Below are 20,000 nucleotides of genomic sequence, written 5' to 3'. Positions count from 1 at the left end.
CAATAAGCTTAATAGAACAATATACCATTTTTTATAACGAATGCTTTTTAAAAAATATCTGAAGAAATTAGAATGTTTATAGCTTTAACATAAAATTTGTTGTATATTTAGAATTACACTTATCAAAAAAAAACACAGGAAAATCTTTATGATGTACATACTTGCCACAGAATGAAGTTGACATATTCTAAAAATCATGTGGGTTTGGCTAGTAACTTTTCTATTTGGCTAGTAAAGGAAAATATTTAGTTGTCAAAGGTCAACTAAAGATAAATTTGTATGTGTATATATATATATATATATATATATATATATATATATATAATCGGATGTGGGTTACAACACCCGTTACAACATCATTTGAGTTTTATATATATATATATATATATATATATATATGCATGTATACACACACGTGTTATTTATATATATATACATGTGTTATATATATATGCATACGTTATATATATATATATATATATATATATATATATATATACATATATATATATGCATATGTTATATATATGTATATATATATGCATGTGTGCATCTATATATATGTTGATGTGTGTATATATATATGCATGTGTATATATGCACACATCAACATATATTGGTGTTAATGTTTTATTGGTAGCATGTTCTTAAATATTCAGAATACTCTAATCTAGAGGGTTTACATCTGGGCTAGAAGGCGGTCATAAACAAGATTCCCCAAAATTGCTATTTTCAGAAATTTTGTATTCTTTTTTAGCTGTATGGTCTGAGGCACCATTATGCATTCATACATAATTAATATTTGGGTAGTTTGCTTTAAGCCATGTCAGTACCTCATATCTCAGAGTTTTGTAATAAGTATTGTAGAATTTTATGGGCATTTTCTTTCCATAGGAAGCTACAACTTGAGCAAAATGTTTTGTTCTAAATATACCCTTAACCTCAGCTATCGATTTTGCGATAAATCTGTCATTTCTGCAATTCAGAACAGCATCAACAGTGAAAATCTTTATCTAAAAAGATTGTTATAATGGATGATTTTTTGTTGAACAATGGAATAAATTTATAGCACTATTCCAATTTCTTTTCCTGTTGTCAAGTGTTTTGCTGTTCTTGTAAAAGATTTTTTTTTTTTACTTCAAAGCTTTTTACCATTTCTAATGATCCTGTTGTATACCTCAAGTTCAATTGTCTTTTTTCTCATGGATTTGGTTGGATGCTTTAAAATTTTGGATTTGAGTTTGAATAAAAAACTTTTGTACATTTTTTTGTTGACACTTCAACTTCCAAACGTTTTTCTAATTGTTTAACTTTATACCCATCGATAAACAGTCTTTATGGACAATCCAACTATTCTTGAAATCTTTTTTCATGTGAAAAGTGCATTTAGCAGATCACACACTTTTTGATGCCTGTTTTCCTGATTGCTCATATATCGGCAAAAGTTTGTGAAAAGCTAAGGATAATTGTATTATCGATGATTATGTCATCCCTAATACAATAACATACATTGTAAATTTGGCTTCTCTTCGCTGTACATATGACTGCAAGTTTTGCATGAATATTGCTTGATATTTAAAAAGATTTTTTATTAAATGCGAAACATTTACAGATCTATATCTAAATGAATTAATGTGAAAATTCAGCTGATTTCTAGCATGAAGTTAAAAACACCCCATTTCAAATTCAATTTTACACAATAGATGCATCATTTAATTTATGTATTGATCACGCATATGTAATATTAATCACAAGGTTAAATAATTTGCGTACTGGTTTTGAAAATGCACATTCAATTAATTAACTATCATTTATTAATTCGATGATTGTTTGAATTTTGATGTAACGAATAAATCTGTTTCACAGGATTGTTTTACTTAACATTTCTGTTCAAATGTTCATTTCTTCAAGGGATCAGTTTTCAGCAAGTTGCAATCTGTTTCTAAATTACAAGTGAAAAGGTAAATTGATTTATTCTTTCTTTCCTTCTTTTACTTTATATTTAAGACAAGTTTTTATAAAAAATTCTAAAATATTAATCTTGATTACTGAATAAATGAGATTTTCTTGCAAGTTTACAAAGTTATGAATCAAATATTTATTATTTAAAATTTTTGCAAATAAATCAAATAGCATATTTTGTGAAGCAAAAAAAAAAAAAAAAAACCCAGCAAGTTATGCATGATTTACATTTAATAATAGAGTTCAACTTTTTCTCATGAGTTGTTTTCACAAATTAAAAAACAAAAAAAACTGAAACCCTTATATACTATATGCAATCATAAATACTTTTTCTATCTAATTCATTTACATTTTTTTCTCATTACACTTGTTTTGTTGCTAAATGACAAGTATTAATCTAAAGGAAAATACTTTTTTTTTTAAAGAATGGAGTTACATGTAAAGGTAATGTTACAGGTTAGATAATAAAAATAATGATAAAAATGAAAATAAATTATAATAAAAACAAAAAACATCCAACAGCTCTCATGTTATCTTTACTACAATGGAGATTTTGTGTCTGTAAGAAAACATTCTCATAATATATTGAAAAGTACAAAACACTAAATTTTTTGTTCACATTTTATTAATATATAAGCAAATGGATTTATATATATATATATATATATATATATATATATATATATATATATATATATATATATATATATAATTCATTAGCTTTATTTAAACTCATATTTTAATGATTCTTGCAGGATTTAGTACAATTGGCAAAAGGAGATATTAACAAAAAATAAATTTAACCCCACTGTCAGTTAAAATGAAAAAGTACATCAAAGCTTTCATATAACATTTATACTCTATAAGTTTCCGTGTATACCATTATTTTAACTTACAAAAGGAAAATAGATTAAGAATTCTCCAATAAAGGATTTTCCTTTTTAAATAAAAATTACAAAATAAATTAGTATTAATTTCCACTCTCACCCATGAATTAACTAATTTAATTAACTATTTAATAATAAAATAAACATCAAAAAATATTTTGATACAAAATAATTCTCACTAGATTTTACTAATATTTTAAGATAGACCATTTTAATTTTGTTTTATAAAACAAATTTATAAAGAAGAAAAAGATTTATGTAAATATATTTATGGTATCTATATTAGATAAATGGGTCAAAAATTGTTGCTAAAAAATAAGGAAGATGGAAAGATGAAATTAATCTATTTAGGTAATAAAATTTTATTTTTATCACATAAAATATTTTTAATTAAAAGAAACAAAACTAAACTTTTGGCACAAGACCATTCTTAATTTCAGAAAAAGTCATTCCCAAGGTAGAAAATATGGCTACACCAAAAAAAAAGAAGCCAATCTTATTACATATATAACTTTCAATGGAATTATTAATAATGACAGGAAATAATACAATTTCACAGGTAACAAGGTAAATGTGAAAGAAATAAAAATGTAACACTAACCTGATTAAATAACAAATTGTCCACCCGTGATAGTTGATGAGAGTAGGGATTGTAAAAACCTACATCCCACACAGACATGGTTACAAAAATGCTGCTGACAGAAGTTTGGCAGTTACCCTTTCTTTCTATACTTTTTTTGAGGAAAGAGGCATCTTAATGAAAGTAAAAAAGATTCCACAAAGAAGGAAAAAAGATGCCTTTATTCTTCACTGCAGCAGTATCAAATATGATATTAAAACTTGATGAAGAGAGAAAGCATTTAAGGGAGAGAGAAAAAAGAAAGAAAACTTATCTTGTATATGCTTTAGGTAAAAACAATCACTTGTACTTACAATCCTGTTGTTCTATTTTTTTCACTTAATCAGCAGAGATAAAAAAATAAAAAAAACAACTAATGATAACTTACAGGAAAGTCGACAGAATTGCATAACCAAAGAAAAATTGAAAATGTTATAACAACAGCCAAGAAGAAAACTTCACAAACCAAAAGTAAATAGGCCACAAACTAGTAAATATATTTTGTTAGCATAGAAATCTTGATGTAATCGTATTCCACCATTAAAGTCTCTGAAGGTGAAGGCACTTAGAATAGACAAACTATATTAATAGTTACACATTCAGTACATCAAGCCAAAGTCCTAAACCATTGGAACAGAGAGCATTTGCTGACTATCCACTGTAAAAAAATAAATAAAAAATAAAAATAACAACTCAACACTCGTACCCTAGTATGGGACAGTAAAATACTGAAACAGATGAAAGGATGAAAGAAAAAGGGGGAAAAAAAGGAAGGTATGTGAAACAAATATACAAGTTTTTGTATTTGGTAGAAAACGCACTAAATTAGAAATAATAAAATACAAATAATGGATAATGTTGAAGTAGTCAAGAATACAGACAACTTAAAAAAAAAATTAGAAAATGATTGTCACACACATACACGCACGCACGCACGCACGCACGCACGCACACACACACACACACACACACACACACACACAATTAGAAGACCATAAAATAAAATATTATATCAGATTAATGGTGGGAATTAGAGAGAAAACAAACATTTATAACTTTATTGATTTATCAAAAGAATGACACGAGAGCAATATTCACATTAAACCCTGTAACATAACACCGATATTATTATGATTAAGAGTAAATAATTTAATGTCAATGTTACGGCTTTAAACGAAAAAGCTTGGTGCTTATTTAAAGTTACACTTATTTAAAAATAATAAAATACAAGAAAATTTGACTTGCTCATGAAAGATGTCATATTCAAAAACGCATGTAAACTTTTTAACTAAAAAATAATAATTTACGATTTTTACCGAGTTTAATATTAAGTGTATCGATCATAAGGATGATTTTGATCTCGATAGTTGGAATTGAGTTATCCCCCTCGTATTTACTCAATGTGGCTGATCTAAAATCCTATATCTCTCTTTGTCATAAAATTTGATTTTCTTAGTTAAAAAAAAAAAAACAACACCAAAAAAATCTACTTTATCGATGTATGTGATTTTTTGGAAAATGACATCTTTGCTCTGTGACTAGTACTTACAAAGATTTTTTGTATTTTTTTTTTTTAATCAAGTGAAATTCTTAATAAGCAACAAAAGCATTTTGTAAAACTTACTTTCTTTTTAGCGATATCAACAAAAAAAAATCTAAAATAAAGCATCATTATCATCAAAACAAAAAATATATATTTAAAATAAATAAAACAGTTGATGCATGTGTGCTAACTGATAAACTGATAAACTCTAATTGTCACATAACATTGAAATTAATAGAAAATAGTAATCATGTACCAACACAATGTTTTATAATGAGTAAAATCTGTTTTTATGCATGAATAATGAGTATGTCAGCAAATTGAAATGCGAAATGTTAATTTCAACTTAACATATTTTTATCAGTTTTATGCAAGCACAAATTCAATAGTCATAGCTAGAAGTTGTTTAATTAAAAAAAAATTCTTATCTGTCACTCAAATGATACGGAATGCGGCTGGAGCATTACATGAGAGAACACGCCTGGAACACTAGTGTTTTGGTTTTGACTCTAGCTGATGGCACCCATGTAATTTTTTTTTTTAACTTTCGAAATCATTACTATATATTAGGTACAATATAATATTCAATAGAGAATTGTTTCTGTAATAATAGATACGAAATTTGTATGAATTAAAATATACTTAAGCATATTTTACAACCGGCAAAGTCGGGCACCCTCCGGCTAGTTTAAAATAAGTCAATAAATTTAGTGGAAAATAATTATTTTATTAAATAAATGTTTTATTAAATAATTATTTTATTAAATAAACATTTTATTAAATAATTATTTTATTAAATAAATGTTTTATTAAAAATAATTATTTTATTAAATAAATGTTTTATTAAATAATTATGCCATGCTTGTCCAAAGAAAAATACACATTGCCTTATAAATTTAAAATTCTGAATCTAAATGAATTTTCCAAATAAATTATTTCTAATGATTTCATAGTTGAAACCTGGTTGAGTTCTGATTTTTCTAATTAAAAAAAGTCATATTCTAGTTATTTAATTAGTTGGAAACAAACTCCATTTCCTATACGTTTCCAATGTGTTAAAAAATTTTTATAAAAGGATTCTCACTAGATTTTATCAATACTGAAAAAGGTAAACAAATTTAATATCATGTTACAAAACAAACAAATATATATATATATATATATATATATATATATATATATATATATATATATATATATATATATATAGTAATTTATAAAATATATATGGCGATTAAGCTACACTGAATATTCTGCGTTTCATCCAACTATAGGGTTCGTCAGGCTTATGCGCCTTTTATATATATATATATATATATATATATATATATATATATATATATATATATATATATAAAAGAATTAAGCCAAAAAATAAATTTTCAATGGTAAGGTAAACCTATCTAGATAAAAAAAAATCTCTACTTGGTTAAGAGGAGCAAACAATAGAATAAGTTAAGATAAAGTGTAATGTTACAGAGGAACTTTATTATATCATCAAGTTAGTAAGGGTTAAAAAAAGCGGAATTATTATTTCTCTTTCTGTAACCCTTATTGACTTGATAATGTTTTAGCAAGGTCCATTTGTTGTGGTGGATACTCAGATAACATGTGTTGTTTGCCTTTTAGGCGTTAATCGGTTTTATGCTCTTTGTGTGAGTCGATTTATATGTAAATTAGCTTAACTCTCACTCAATCTCGCAGGGAGATCTCCTCTCTGCTGTAGGGCTCCCTACCAAGAACGGTTGTGGGAATATCACCACCATTCCACACTGATGCGTCTGTAGCAGAAGGTGATTGTAGAATTTAGGTACAGTAATCTCTTGCGAGTTTCTTGGGCCAGTGAACTGTCCTCTCTGCTCTCGTTTTTTGTATGGTTGAGTTGCTTGTCCAGTTGTTTTTATCGGTGATTGTAAAGGGTTGAAAATGTCTGTGTCAGGCGCATCCAACACGGTGGTTTCGTACTCAATATAGGCTTTCTTTAATCCGTCCACAGACACCGTCTGGGTGCGACTAAAGCGTTTGCAGAGTCTAAGCGAGGAGGTTGAAATTGCTAAGCGAGTGCAAGTAGATCTGCACTTTCTTAGTCTGCAAATGCGCCTGCAGAGTCTAGGCGATAAGGTTGAAGTCAGTTACACAAAGGCTTGCAAACGAGTCTGCAGTGCCAAGTACAGGCGAGTTTGTACCCATGTTGGTGTGCATCGTTCGTGTTGATTGGGTTCCCTATGAATTGATTGAATCAACAAATGTCCAGTCATTGAGTTTTTCAATGTGTGTGTTGCAGATAACAGGTTTTAAACTGGTGACTTCTTTCATAACGTCCAGTCCATTAAGTTCATCCTTGAGGTGGGTTAGTTATTATATTCCGAACTGTTTTAGACAATGGCGCCAGCATGCTACAACACCAAGTGCGTAGCTGATTATGTGGAGGGACATCGTGAATTTCAAAAAAGGCGTCCACTTGAGCAAACCATAATTTCGCATCTTCTGCGAATGGCAGTAGCGATATAAGATTAATTTTTTTCTCTATATTTTTTTTGTAATTCCAGTAGTATGTTTAAACCGATGTTAGGTCGAATTGTGTGTGTGTTTTTTTTTTATACGCAGATAACGTGTTCATCGGAGAAGGGGTCACCACTTTAGTGAGGTCCATTCGTCGCGGTGGATACTCAGATAGTATGTGTTATTTGCCTTTTAGGCGTTAACCGGTTTTATGCTCTTTGCCTGAGTCGATTTATATGTAAATTAGCTTAACTCTTGCTTGATCTCGCAGGGAGATCGCTTCTCTGCTACAATGTTATAAAGTTCCTATGTAACTTTATGCTTTATCTTCTTAACTTATTCTCTCTCTCTCTCTCTCTCTATATATATATATATATATATATATATATATATATATATATATAAATGTAACTGTTGGTTCGTTCGGAATTAATTGTCTAAAAAACCACTGGCTTCCACGTTTTGGTATAATATGTTTACTATATCCATGTGTGTTTTTATATATTTCTTTTTAATTATAACATTATACTTAATTTTTCTATGATAAATAGGTGGATTTCTTTGTACCGAGAGGCCATTTTTTTTATTTAGGGACAATTATTTATTACCGCTTCCTGTCACGTGACCAGTGTTACAATTTAGCGGTTTTCCTGCTAGATCTGGAGATTTCGTTTACAATCTAGCGGGAAATTCTAGAAAATCTGGAGGTATTTGGCACCCACACACCCGCATTAGATTATTAAAAAATAAAGAAAAGCGCTTGAAAATACTTTAAAACATAAAATAAACTCATTCATGTAAGTAAAAAAAAAAAATAGCATTTATTGCCTTTGGTAACAATTATTTATTGATTATTTGTTTTGTTTTTCACCTTTTTTTCGACTAACCATTCTTAAATCTCACTATAAAATCGATTTTTCCAAGTACATTTTAGGTAGGGGGGGGCATTCCAACCTCCGAAGTTTAGTTTAAAATACGATCTAAAAGTGTAAAAAGCAAGAAACAACAGCAAAAAAAAAAAAACAAAAACAAAAAAAAAACGGGTTTGTATTACTGTACACATAGATTCGAAAACATAGTGAGAAAACATGGAACATTATGGAGTTTTTTTTTTGGGGGGGGAATTAGCAATTTTTGAAAATTTCAGACGATAAGTTAAAAATCTAGCGATTTTCTGGACATTTCTTTCTCCTGATCTTGCAGGGTTTTTTTTTAATCTCTGTTGACAACATTGCATCACTAAAAAAAACACTACAGGCTTAATATAAACAGAATGTGTTTACAATATCGGTAATTTTCAATGGGTTTAATTACATGATTATTGATAATGTAACCATGTGATTGAACTTTAATTTAAATTAACCACACGTGGTCGCAAAATGAATGCCGACGCTCAAAGTGTATACACATTTTGACTCCTCCCTTTACTTAAAAATTCACCAAAAATCAGGAAATTAACGAATTTTAATGAAAATTGCAGTATTTTTCAAATAATGATCGCAGAATATAATGAACTAATTATTTTTACTTAACTCTTAGTGAAAATGTTTTATTTTGTTTAAACAAAAAATACCTTTACTAAAGTTATGGTTTTCAGTAGTAAATAAAAAACGCAAGAATTTATTTTTGCTTTTTTTAAAGCATCGTAATTTGTAACAATAAAAAATAATTTTTATAGTAACATTACGAAAAAAAGCCCCTAAAGTCTGTATTAATGTATTCGATATAACTCGAAGAAAAATGAATTCTGGCATACTATTCAGGAAATTAAAGATTCAATTAGATTCCTATTTCAGTCACCTAAATTATTTAGGGTGAAATGAGTTTAGGAATTTATAGCCAAACCTAAATATTTTTTTTTGGTAAATATCCAGATACGCTACTACAGAACACCGACCACTCTAATTTGTTTGTGGGGGGGGGATGTGATGTTGGCGCGCACGCGCCCCAACATCACATCCCCCCCTCCCTCGCGCCCCCAATGTACAAAGTAAAATCTTCGGAAAATGTTAAATGGTGTTCTAATTGGTAAATGTCGGTGCGTTACTTACGGAAAATTTGAAAATTCGATGTTCCAGGTAAAAAAAAAAAAAAAAAACAGATAAATTACCCCCCCCCACTCCAACTTGGTGTGCTTTCCTTTTCTTATTTTATTTCTTTTTCAGCTAATTTAAAATTTTCCACCCAAAAAGCTCTATAATGTATTTTTGAAAATTAGAAAATTCTATGTCCTAGAAAAAAAAAATCCCCTCCCCCCAACGTAGTTTGCTTGGTGAAGCCGGCGTTTATGCTACAGCGTGCATGCGCGTAGCATAAACGGAAGCTGCAAAATGGTGGAAAGAAGTTCGTGGGTTCAAGGGTAAATACCATGCAAACGATAAATTTGCCCCAAGTTTGACTATCAGATTCGTTGTCAGCGACCTCAATTACCTATAAAAAAAACAAATTAGAGTGGTCGGTGTTCTGTAGTAGCGTATCTGGATATTTACCTTTTTTTTTTCTTGCTTAAAAAAATAGCATTAATACAGTAAGTTAGGTAAACTGACTTTTTCGTTTAAAAATGGAATTATTTCCCTTTCGTTATTAACTTTTTCTTAAAAAATTTTTTTTTTTTTATAAATATTTTGTGTTTTATATACATAAAGTACAATTGTTGAATGTTACTGTTTTGATTATATTCGTTTGGGGAGGGCACAACTAAAAAATTAAGAAAGATTAAAATGAAGCGAAATTTAAGTTTCCGTTCCATTTTTACAACAACCGTAAAACAGTGCATACTCAGCAAGTTTTATCGTAATTTATAAGCATATTGAAACACTAAATCAACATTTTATTTATTTTTTTGCATAATTAATGATGGAAGTATTTTTCTGTTTATTTTCTTAACATCTGTTAAAAAAAATAAATAATTTGTACATTCTCTTGAAAAAAAGAATCAAACTTTTCTCTACTTTCACATGTGTTCCATTTTAACAAACTGAGCCACAGCAACGCGTGGCCGGGTACAGCTAGTATATATATATATATATATATAAATAAATGATAAATAAATCATAGTCAGACTTTTATATTACCAACTCCCATCTGGAAATTGGAAAAATAATCAAAATAATAGACATGTGGTTCCATGTATTTACAAAATTTAAAGCGAGAGTGTGCATCAATTCAGAACATATTGTGACTGATTGGAAAAATTTCCTGAAACATTTGCCAAAATTTTATGAAACATTTTCCTTAAAAATTCCTAGCAGATAGAATGGAAGAGTGTGCAAAAATTCCTAGCAGATAGAATGGAAGAGTGTGCAAAAATTCCTAGCAGATAGAATGGAAGAGTGTGCAAAAATTCCTAGCAGATAGAATGGAAGAGTGTGCAAAAATTCCTAGCAGATAGAATGGAAGAGTGTGAAAAAATTCCTAGCAGATAGAATGGAAGAGTGTGCAAAAATTCCTAGCAGATAGAATGGAAGAGTGTGAAAAAATTCCTAGCAGATAGAAGGGAAGAGTGTGAAAAAATTCCTAGCAGATAGAAGGGAAGAGTGTGAAAAAATTCCTAGCAGATAGAATGGAAGAGTGTGAAAAAATTCCTAGCAGATAGAAGGGAAGAGTGTGCAAAAATTCCTAGCAGATAGAAGGGAAGAGTGTGAAAATTGATCAATCACTCTTCAACAGGAGAAAACGTAATGTTGGGAGGCTGCTTTAACTTCTCTAGGTCTTTGGAGGATATAACCCAACTGAGGAGGAGGTTTGCCAGGTTTGACAATACTAAACCATAACGCTGAAACTTTCCTTATTCTGCCAGGGACACCGGTCATATCTGACTGCTGGAAAGCCTACCCCTAACTTAAACAGTAACATTTAAAAAAAAAAAAAATGTGTTCTATTTGTTTCTACACATTACTTTATTAAAAAAGTAAATATTTATGAATGAAACTTACCATAGGTTGATTTTTTTTATTGAAATTACTATACAATAAATATTTTCTATCATGATGTTTTCTTTTTATCTAGCATTTTAAAATTTGATCAGGCATATTCTGGTGGTTTACATAAGCTGCCAGAATATGCCAAGGCAACATCATGGAAAAATGGGTTGTTCATTGCATAAGTACCAAAATTACATGAAATGACAAATTTTGTTCTAAATTCACGATTGTCAGAGAAAATTACCCAGTTCCAAACAAAAAAAAAAAGCATGTTTACTAAACTGTATAACAGTTAAAATTCCATCCTTTAAAAAAAATTAAGCATTAGCATTATAAAGATTGAATGTCTTATGAAAAACATTAGCATTATGAAGATTGAATGTCTTATGAAAAACATTAGCATTATGAAGATTGAATGTCTTATGAAAAACATTAGCATTATGAAGATTGAATGTCTTATGAAAAACATTAGCATTATGAAGATTGAATGTCTTATGAAAAACATTAGCATTATGAAGATTGAATGTCTTATGAAAAACATTAGCATTATGAAGATTGAATGTCTTATGAAAAACATTAGCATTATGAAGATTGAATGTCTTATGAAAAACATTAGCATTATGAAGATTGAATGTCTTATGAAAACCTTTAGCATTATGAAGATTGAATGTCTTATGAAAAACATTAGCATTATGAAGATTGAATGTCTTATGAAAACCTTTAGCATTATGAAGATTGAATGTCTTATGAAAAACATTAGCATTATGAAGATTGAATGTCTTATGAAAACCTTTAGCATTATGAAGATTGAATGTCTTATGAAAAACATTAGCATTATGAAGATTGAATGTCTTATGAAAAACATTAGCATTATGAAGATTGAATGTCTTATGAAAAACATTAGCATTATGAAGATTGAATGTCTTATGAAAAACATTAGCATTATGAAGATTGAATGTCTTATGAAAAACATTAGCATTATGAAGATTGAATGTCTTATGAAAAACATTAGCATTATGAAGATTGAATGTCTTATGAAAAACATTAGCATTATGAAGATTGAATGTCTTATGAAAAACATTAGCATTATTAAGATTGAATGTCTTATGAAAAACATTAGCATTATGAAGATTGAATGTCTTATGAAAAACATTAGCATTATTAAGATTGAATGTCTTATGAAAACCTTTAGCATTATGAAGATTGAATGTCTTATGAAAAACATTAGCATTATTAAGATTGAATGTCTTATGAAAAACATTAGCATTATGAAGATTGAATGTCTTATGAAAAACATTAGCATTATGAAGATTGAATGTCTTATGAAAAACATTAGCATTATGAAGATTGAATGTCTTATGAAAACCTTTAGCATTATGAAGATTGAATGTCTTATGAAAAACATTAGCATTATGAAGATTGAATGTCTTATGAAAAACATTAGCATTATGAAGATTGAATGTCTTATGAAAAACATTAGCATTATGAAGATTGAATGTCTTATGAAAAACATTAGCATTATGAAGATTGAATGTCTTATGAAAAACATTAGCATTATGAAGATTGAATGTCTTATGAAAAACATTAGCATTATGAAGATTGAATGTCTTATGAAAAACATTAGCATTATGAAGATTGAATGTCTTATGAAAAACATTAGCATTATGAAGATTGAATGTCTTATGAAAAACATTAGCATTATGAAGATTGAATGTCTTATGAAAAACATTAGCATTATGAAGATTGAATGTCTTATGAAAAACATTAGCATTATGAAGATTGAATGTCTTATGAAAAACATTAGCATTATGAAGATTGAATGTCTTATGAAAAACATTAGCATTATGAAGATTGAATGTCTTATGAAAAACATTAGCATTATGAAGATTGAATGTCTTATGAAAAACATTAGCATTATGAAGATTGAATGTCTTATGAAAAACATTAGCATTATTAAGATTGAATGTCTTATGAAAAACATTAGCATTATGAAGATTGAATGTCTTATGAAAAACATTAGCATTATGAAGATTGAATGTCTTATGAAAAACATTAGCATTATGAAGATTGAATGTCTTATGAAAAACATTAGCATTATGAAGATTGAATGTCTTATGAAAAACATTAGCATTATTAAGATTGAATGTCTTATGATCTGTGACATTGTTTGACTGTGGAAAGAATCATATATAACTTTTCAAATTGAAAAAAAAAAAATATCCAAAGAATTTGGAGTACTAACTGCTCTAAATGGCAAGAATAGCTGGGAAATAGAGAATCAGTATACATGAAATTTATATGCAAAGATGATCCTTCCCTTTACTATAAATTCTACATTATTTTTTATTGTAATTTTTTCTTTTTTTTCCCACTAAGTTTTCTTTTTAGTTTTCACACATAATCGCCTAAAAGAATATAATCATATTTAGCTTTTTTTTAATTGGCAGCTATAAAGTCATTTATTACTACAGGGTTGAAAGTTAAGTATATTTGAAAACCAATATTTCTTGAAATTTTTTAAAAGCCATATTAATTGTAAACAAATTTTTTTTCCAAAATGAATGTAGTTTACAAAAAACTTGATTTCAAACAGCTAATAACGACACACACCTGTTAATGACTGATTCTAAGATTTACAAGAAAGTTCTTGCAGTTTTTAACTTTTAAATTCAGATGAACGAATCTTGACTCAAAAAAAACTTTTTTAATTGAAATAAGCACCATCAAAATCAATACACTTTTGCCAATGCAAAGCAAGTGTATTTATGTCAGTAGTGTAAAAATCTTGCATTCTGGTGGTGATGAAATCAGTGAAGACGTTTTTCATATTGCTTAGTTTTTAACCATTTCTTATGCAGAAAGTTGTTAAGATGCTTGAAAAAGTGGTAGTCGGTAGGTGAGAGGTCTGAAGAGTATGGCGGACGAGGCAGAATTTTGGTACAACTCTGGCTTCGGAAAGTGTCGTAGAGCTTTGTTGGCATCTAACCAATGAGCTGAGCATCCCCGGTTGTTGTAAGGAACCCACTTTTCATCGCAAATCACGAGAAATGGGTCATTATTGTTGCGTAAAAGAAGGGAAGATGACACTTCATAAAGATGTTTCTTTTGGTTGTCGTTCGTGAGGCACCCATTTATCAAGTTCCTTTGTCTTTCAAATCACTCTCAAGTAGTTAGAAATCGTTGTATATGTTACATTTAATTCAGAAATAAGTTCTCGAACAGTTGTGCGTGGATAGGCTTCGACTATGGCCCTTAATTGATCATTATCAACATCTGATGGCCAACCACTATGCTCATCATCTTCAAGACTTTTGTTGCTGCCACAAGATTTTTTAACTCATCATTGTGCTGTGCATTCAGCAGTGGTTCCTAGGCCAAAAGCTTTGTTGATATCGCAAGTTATTTCAGCAGCTTTTCAGCCTAGCTTTTATTGAAACAAAATAGTGCAAATTTGCTTTAATTCATCTTGTATTCAATGTTCTGAAAAGAAGACATAATTGTTTTAAAACGATTGTAACTTAAACGATTAAATAGAGTGAAAAACACTCTTTAAAATTATATATAAAGTAAACATAATATAATGAAAACTTATTTGAAAATACATCATTTAAAATCAAAATTAAAAATTCATTAAGAACTCTCTAGTCAACCTAATTGTTACTGTTACTAGTCAAATTGTTTACTTTTGCTGAAAAGTGTTTGATATATGGAGGAGAGCCTATTTATTATATATTTATAAGAGAAATCAACATAGAATTATCATTTTGGCACATAAAAAATAATAAAAACATTAATTTATTTAGCAGTTGAGGTACAAAACATATTTAGAAAAAAATGTTCGAAACATGTCATGTTGAAGATTTTTTTTAAGACAAAACATATTTAGAAAAAAATGTTCGAAACATGTCATGTTGAAGCTTTTTTTTAAGACAAAACATATTTAGAAAAAAATGTTCGAAACATGTCATGTTGAAGATTTTTTTTAAGACAAAACATATTTAGAAAAAAATGTTCGAAACATGTCATGTTGAAGATTTTTTTTAAGACAAAACATATTTAGAAAAAAATGTTCGAAACATGTCATGTTGAAGATTTTTTTTAAGACAAAACATATTTAGAAAAAAATGTTCGAAACATGTCATGTTGAAGCTTTTTTTTAAGACAAAACATATTTAGAAAAAAATGTTGAAGATTTTTTTTAAGACAAAAAAAAAATTGGACCAGCTTATTTTGTACCCCGACCATAAGTGAGATTTATGTTTTTTTCTGATTGTTTTCCAAATTTCATAAAAAAAAAATCTGACGCAAAATAGCCGTTTCATAGCGTTAGCATTTTTATCAGTACTTTTCTAAAAATTCTTCAAATATATCATGTAGATTATTATCTATTAATGCATGTGAAAAGATATTAATTTCCGAACAAAATAGTGGTTATTTTGAGGACTTAAAGTGTTTTGGTTTTTTAAATATTTTTTTAATAGAACTACACTAAAATCTTTTAATATTCAAGGTATTTTCATGGTTTGTGAGTATTACTACTCTAGCATTAGTTGATAATCATGTTTTTACAAATAATATATTTGAAAAGAATGAATAGTAGCTTTGGACAAGTTTTGAAAAGAAAATCTCATTTTATGATATCAATTTTCAAAGTAAATATTTCTTTCTCAAAATTAATCATTTGTTTTACTATTATCCCCCATTTTTCTCTTAATTATTTACATCATTTCCACTAGTACTTTTATCAATTGCCATTTATTTATCCTTCCATCTAAAATATTCATATGTAGAACAAGTGTGCATGATGACAAGCAAGCAAACTAATAAAAAAAACTTCATAGTTTTAATAGTATATATGTTATTAAAATAAAGTTAATCTTGAAATGTTTGATTTTGAAACATTGTTTTTATTTTGTTTCTAAAAATAGTTTATTTATCAATTCGTGTTTATACAACTTACTGTTTTATTTGATCATTCTTCTATAAACAATATTCATCATTTTTCTCAGAAACAGTTTTTTTTTCACTTCATTCAATCATTAATTTTTTAAAATTCTTTCTATCCATATTTTAACACTGTATTATTGTTTCCATATTAATTTTCTTTCATAGACATCTTTTGATCTTCCAAAAACTTGCTGTATTCATTATCATCTTCACTCATGGGACATAACTCCTTTTTCTACAATAACAATTTTTATTCTTTTTTATTTGTCTATCATTCAATAATTTTTTTTTCATACTCTGTAAAACGGATTCATTTTTATCTTCTAAGCGAAAACTTGAAGCTGCTAATAAAAAATTTACTCAAAAATTTTTCAAACATTTAACACATTTCATAGGTTTAGTGTTAAAGTAAGCTCTTATTTACTTACCTATAGATTAAACACAAGGTCAGTTTTTAATGTAGAGAAAATGCAACTCCATAAAAAAGCACAAAAAATAATTGGGACAAAAATAAAAATTATCCCAATCAAAATATGTCTCTCCTTCTCTGACAGAGGATAAAATAACTATTACACTGATCTCCAAAGTTATACATCACACACTCCATATAAATTAACAACCATAAACAGCAGTCTTTGCTTATACTTAATTAACAGATGCTCAAAATAGAAATCAATAGAAATCAAGAATATTAACTGAAAAATATAAAAGAAATAGTAAAGAAATGTATTTTGTTTACCTCAGTATCATCAAACAGCAAATGCACTTAATCATTAAAAGGAAATGTCACATGACTGAATACATTCTTAAAATACATAAGTTCATTTCTATAATCTTTGCATCATTTAAATGACATCATTTAAAAGACAGATTAAAGACACTGATATTATAATACAAAGTTCTCAGCGCAAAGACATTTGTTCCTTGTTTATTATAAACTGATTGAATAATAATAAAAAAAAACAGAACAGATTGCATTGATAAAGCATAATTGCTTTTCTTTTTTAATAATTAATAAAAAAAACATCAAATTTTTTAAAAATCAATTAGCCAGGTTTTACTTTAAAAAATTTAACAAAATAATAAAATAAAGTAATTTTGTACACGAAACATAAATAGAAATATATTTTAATCCATTATTAGCCCCTTAAATTTTTTTTTTTTAGAAAATCGTAAATATGCTCAGTGTACTGCTTTAAAAAAGTTCATGAAAAATGGCAATTGTTAAAAATCGTCCAAATTTTAAAATTGCAAAAATATTCTGTATAATTTTGACCTTAATTTTTTTTAAATGTTTTTTTTTACTTGTTTATTTAAAACCAAATGAAAAAATGTTTTAAATATTACTAAAAAAATTTTAAGATATAGTTTTTGACATGTTTTACTTTAGTTGGTCAACTACAGTAAATTCCATATATCAATTTGATTTAAAAATTGGTGATGTCACCGATTTTGATGATAATAAAAATATGGGAGTTTGAAACACTTGCTGATCATCATTCAATCCTGGACAACATCGGGTCTGCCTGCTAGTACATATAAGAATGAAAATGTTTATCACTGTAATCACTTCTAAAAGTCTTAGAAAGTGTTTGATATGATAAAATTTAACTTGTAATAAGTTTGTGATCCATAATTTTATTATATAAAAATATAGGATGGAACGATAACATTGTCGCCATAGAAAAGATGACATGATTCCATTTCCATTTTGTTAAAAAATGTTTTGTTTTTTTTGTTGCAGACCATCTACTAATTGGCCAGTTGTGTACAAATCCCAAGAGTGATAGAAATCTTCTATCATGTCTGAAAGTGACACAATGTTAAACGAGCAAGATCAAAGATGCACCGCTGTACAACTCATGCTCTCTACCGATCCAAGTTATAACAACAGGACCATTGCCAGCACTCTCATAATGCATCGCTGGATTGCCACAAATTGAACAGGGCCCTGCCCAGGGTGATGAAAACAAAGTTTCCTACTACAATCATTGTCTTTGGTGTGGTTTAAAGTGAGGGCCACATCATGCCATCTCACATCTTCAAAGTTGGCTTGAAAGTCAACTGGACTACTTCATTTGATCATACGTTAAGAACATTACCAACATGACTTCCCACAACATCAAAGCCAGCCTGATCGCTGCCATCTGCCGAGTATTTCCTGAACTCCTGCCTGTACTTGTATAAAAGGCATGTTGCATCAAGGCGGTGATTTAGGCTGAAGGCAACTACATTGAATAGATGTCAGCTCTGCTAAATAATTGAATTACCTGAATTGATTTTTTCAATAAAAGTTATAAAATAAAGCTGTTGTTTTCTTTCGACAACTTCATCGTTCCACCCTTTAATAAAAATTGAATGCATAACCAGGTTTATTAACATGTTATCCAACAATTCATATTTATTTATAAAATAAAGCTGTTGTTTTCTTTAGCTATATACGAAGGGTGTGCAATAAGTAATGCCCTTGACCCACTTCCCATAGCAGTAGAGCAACGAAACTTGGCACAGTTATTAGTCTTTCTCTACATAGGAACCATCCAGAGTTATGCATTTCTCCCATCGTTTGATGCAGCTCTGGACACCGTTTTTGTAGAACACCCCAGGTTGGTCCTCCAAACACGACGTGACTTCAGAAATCAAGGCTGCATCATCTGGGAAACGCTTTCCTTTCAAAAACAACTTCATGGCTGGGAAGAGATGAAAGTCAGAGGGTGCAAGGTCAGGAAAGTAGGGAGGATGCGGGAGGATTTCATAACCACACACCCGTGCTTCTGATCTGGCGACATGCGAGTTGTGGACCGGAGTGTTGTCCTGCAGGAGAAGGGTACCTTTGCTGATCTTGCCCCGCTTCTTGATTTTGATAGCTTCCCTTAATTTCCTCAAAAGTGAAGCATAACAGGTTCCTGTAATTGTGGTACCCTTTGCCAAGAAATCTGTCATCACTACTTCGTCCTGGTCCCCAGAATATTGTGAGCATAACCTTGCTAGCAGAGGGCTGCACCCTTGCCTTCTTTGGAGGTGGTGAGTCCAAGTGCTTCCACTGTATTGACTGAGCTTTGGTCTCTAGATCATAGTGATGGACCCAGGTTTCATTTTGTGTAATCAGTCTTTTGAAAAACTTTGACTCATCTTCTTGGCACATTTCCAAATTCATCCTCGAGCACTCGACGCGTTCTCGCTTCTGGAATGGTGTGAGCAACCTGGGAATCCATCTGGTAGACACCTTATACATATGCAAATGGTCATGAATGATAGTTTCCACAGACCCTGTACTAATCTTGACATCTTGGGCTATTTGGCGAATAGTAATGCACCGATCTTCCAAAATGGCAGCCTCAACTTGACGGACAGATGCCTCATCAATGATAGAGGGCAGGGACCAGGTCTGGAAGCTGTTTCCACAGACTTCCGGCCATGTTTGAATTCACGATGCCAGCGTTTTACAAGGTCATATGATGGGATATTATCACCATAAGTTTCTTTCATTGCATCAAAAGTCTTCTGTGGTGTGCGTCCTTTCAAATACAAAAACTGGATCACTGCTCGACATTCAACAGGCTTCATTTCACACCTGACTCAGTTCAAACACCTGTAAAACAGAAACCACAATTAGT

The 20,000-nt window shown here is 29.4% G+C and overlaps 1 protein-coding gene across 1 annotated transcript in view; it reads right to left on the bottom strand.

Annotated features, from left to right (window-relative positions):
- The window catches only part of LOC145293157 (uncharacterized), a 178,064-nt gene extending 174,039 nt beyond the window's left edge, over positions 1-4,025 (bottom strand). The window contains exon 1 of the mRNA XM_080139607.1: positions 3,451-4,025. Coding sequence (XP_079995733.1) covers positions 3,451-3,528 — 78 coding nt within the window. The 5' untranslated portion in view covers positions 3,529-4,025. The remainder of the gene's footprint in view (positions 1-3,450) is intronic.
- Positions 4,026-20,000: the final 15,975 nt, after the last annotated feature.

The sequence above is a fragment of the Euprymna scolopes genome, chromosome 14, assembly GCF_053919585.1.
Source record: "Euprymna scolopes isolate OS-2025 chromosome 14, ASM5391958v1, whole genome shotgun sequence".
In the NCBI taxonomy this organism is placed as follows: Eukaryota; Metazoa; Mollusca; class Cephalopoda; order Sepiida; family Sepiolidae; genus Euprymna; species Euprymna scolopes.
The sequence above is the reverse complement of the archived record's forward strand: the minus strand, read 5'-3'. Positions and strand labels throughout refer to the sequence as shown.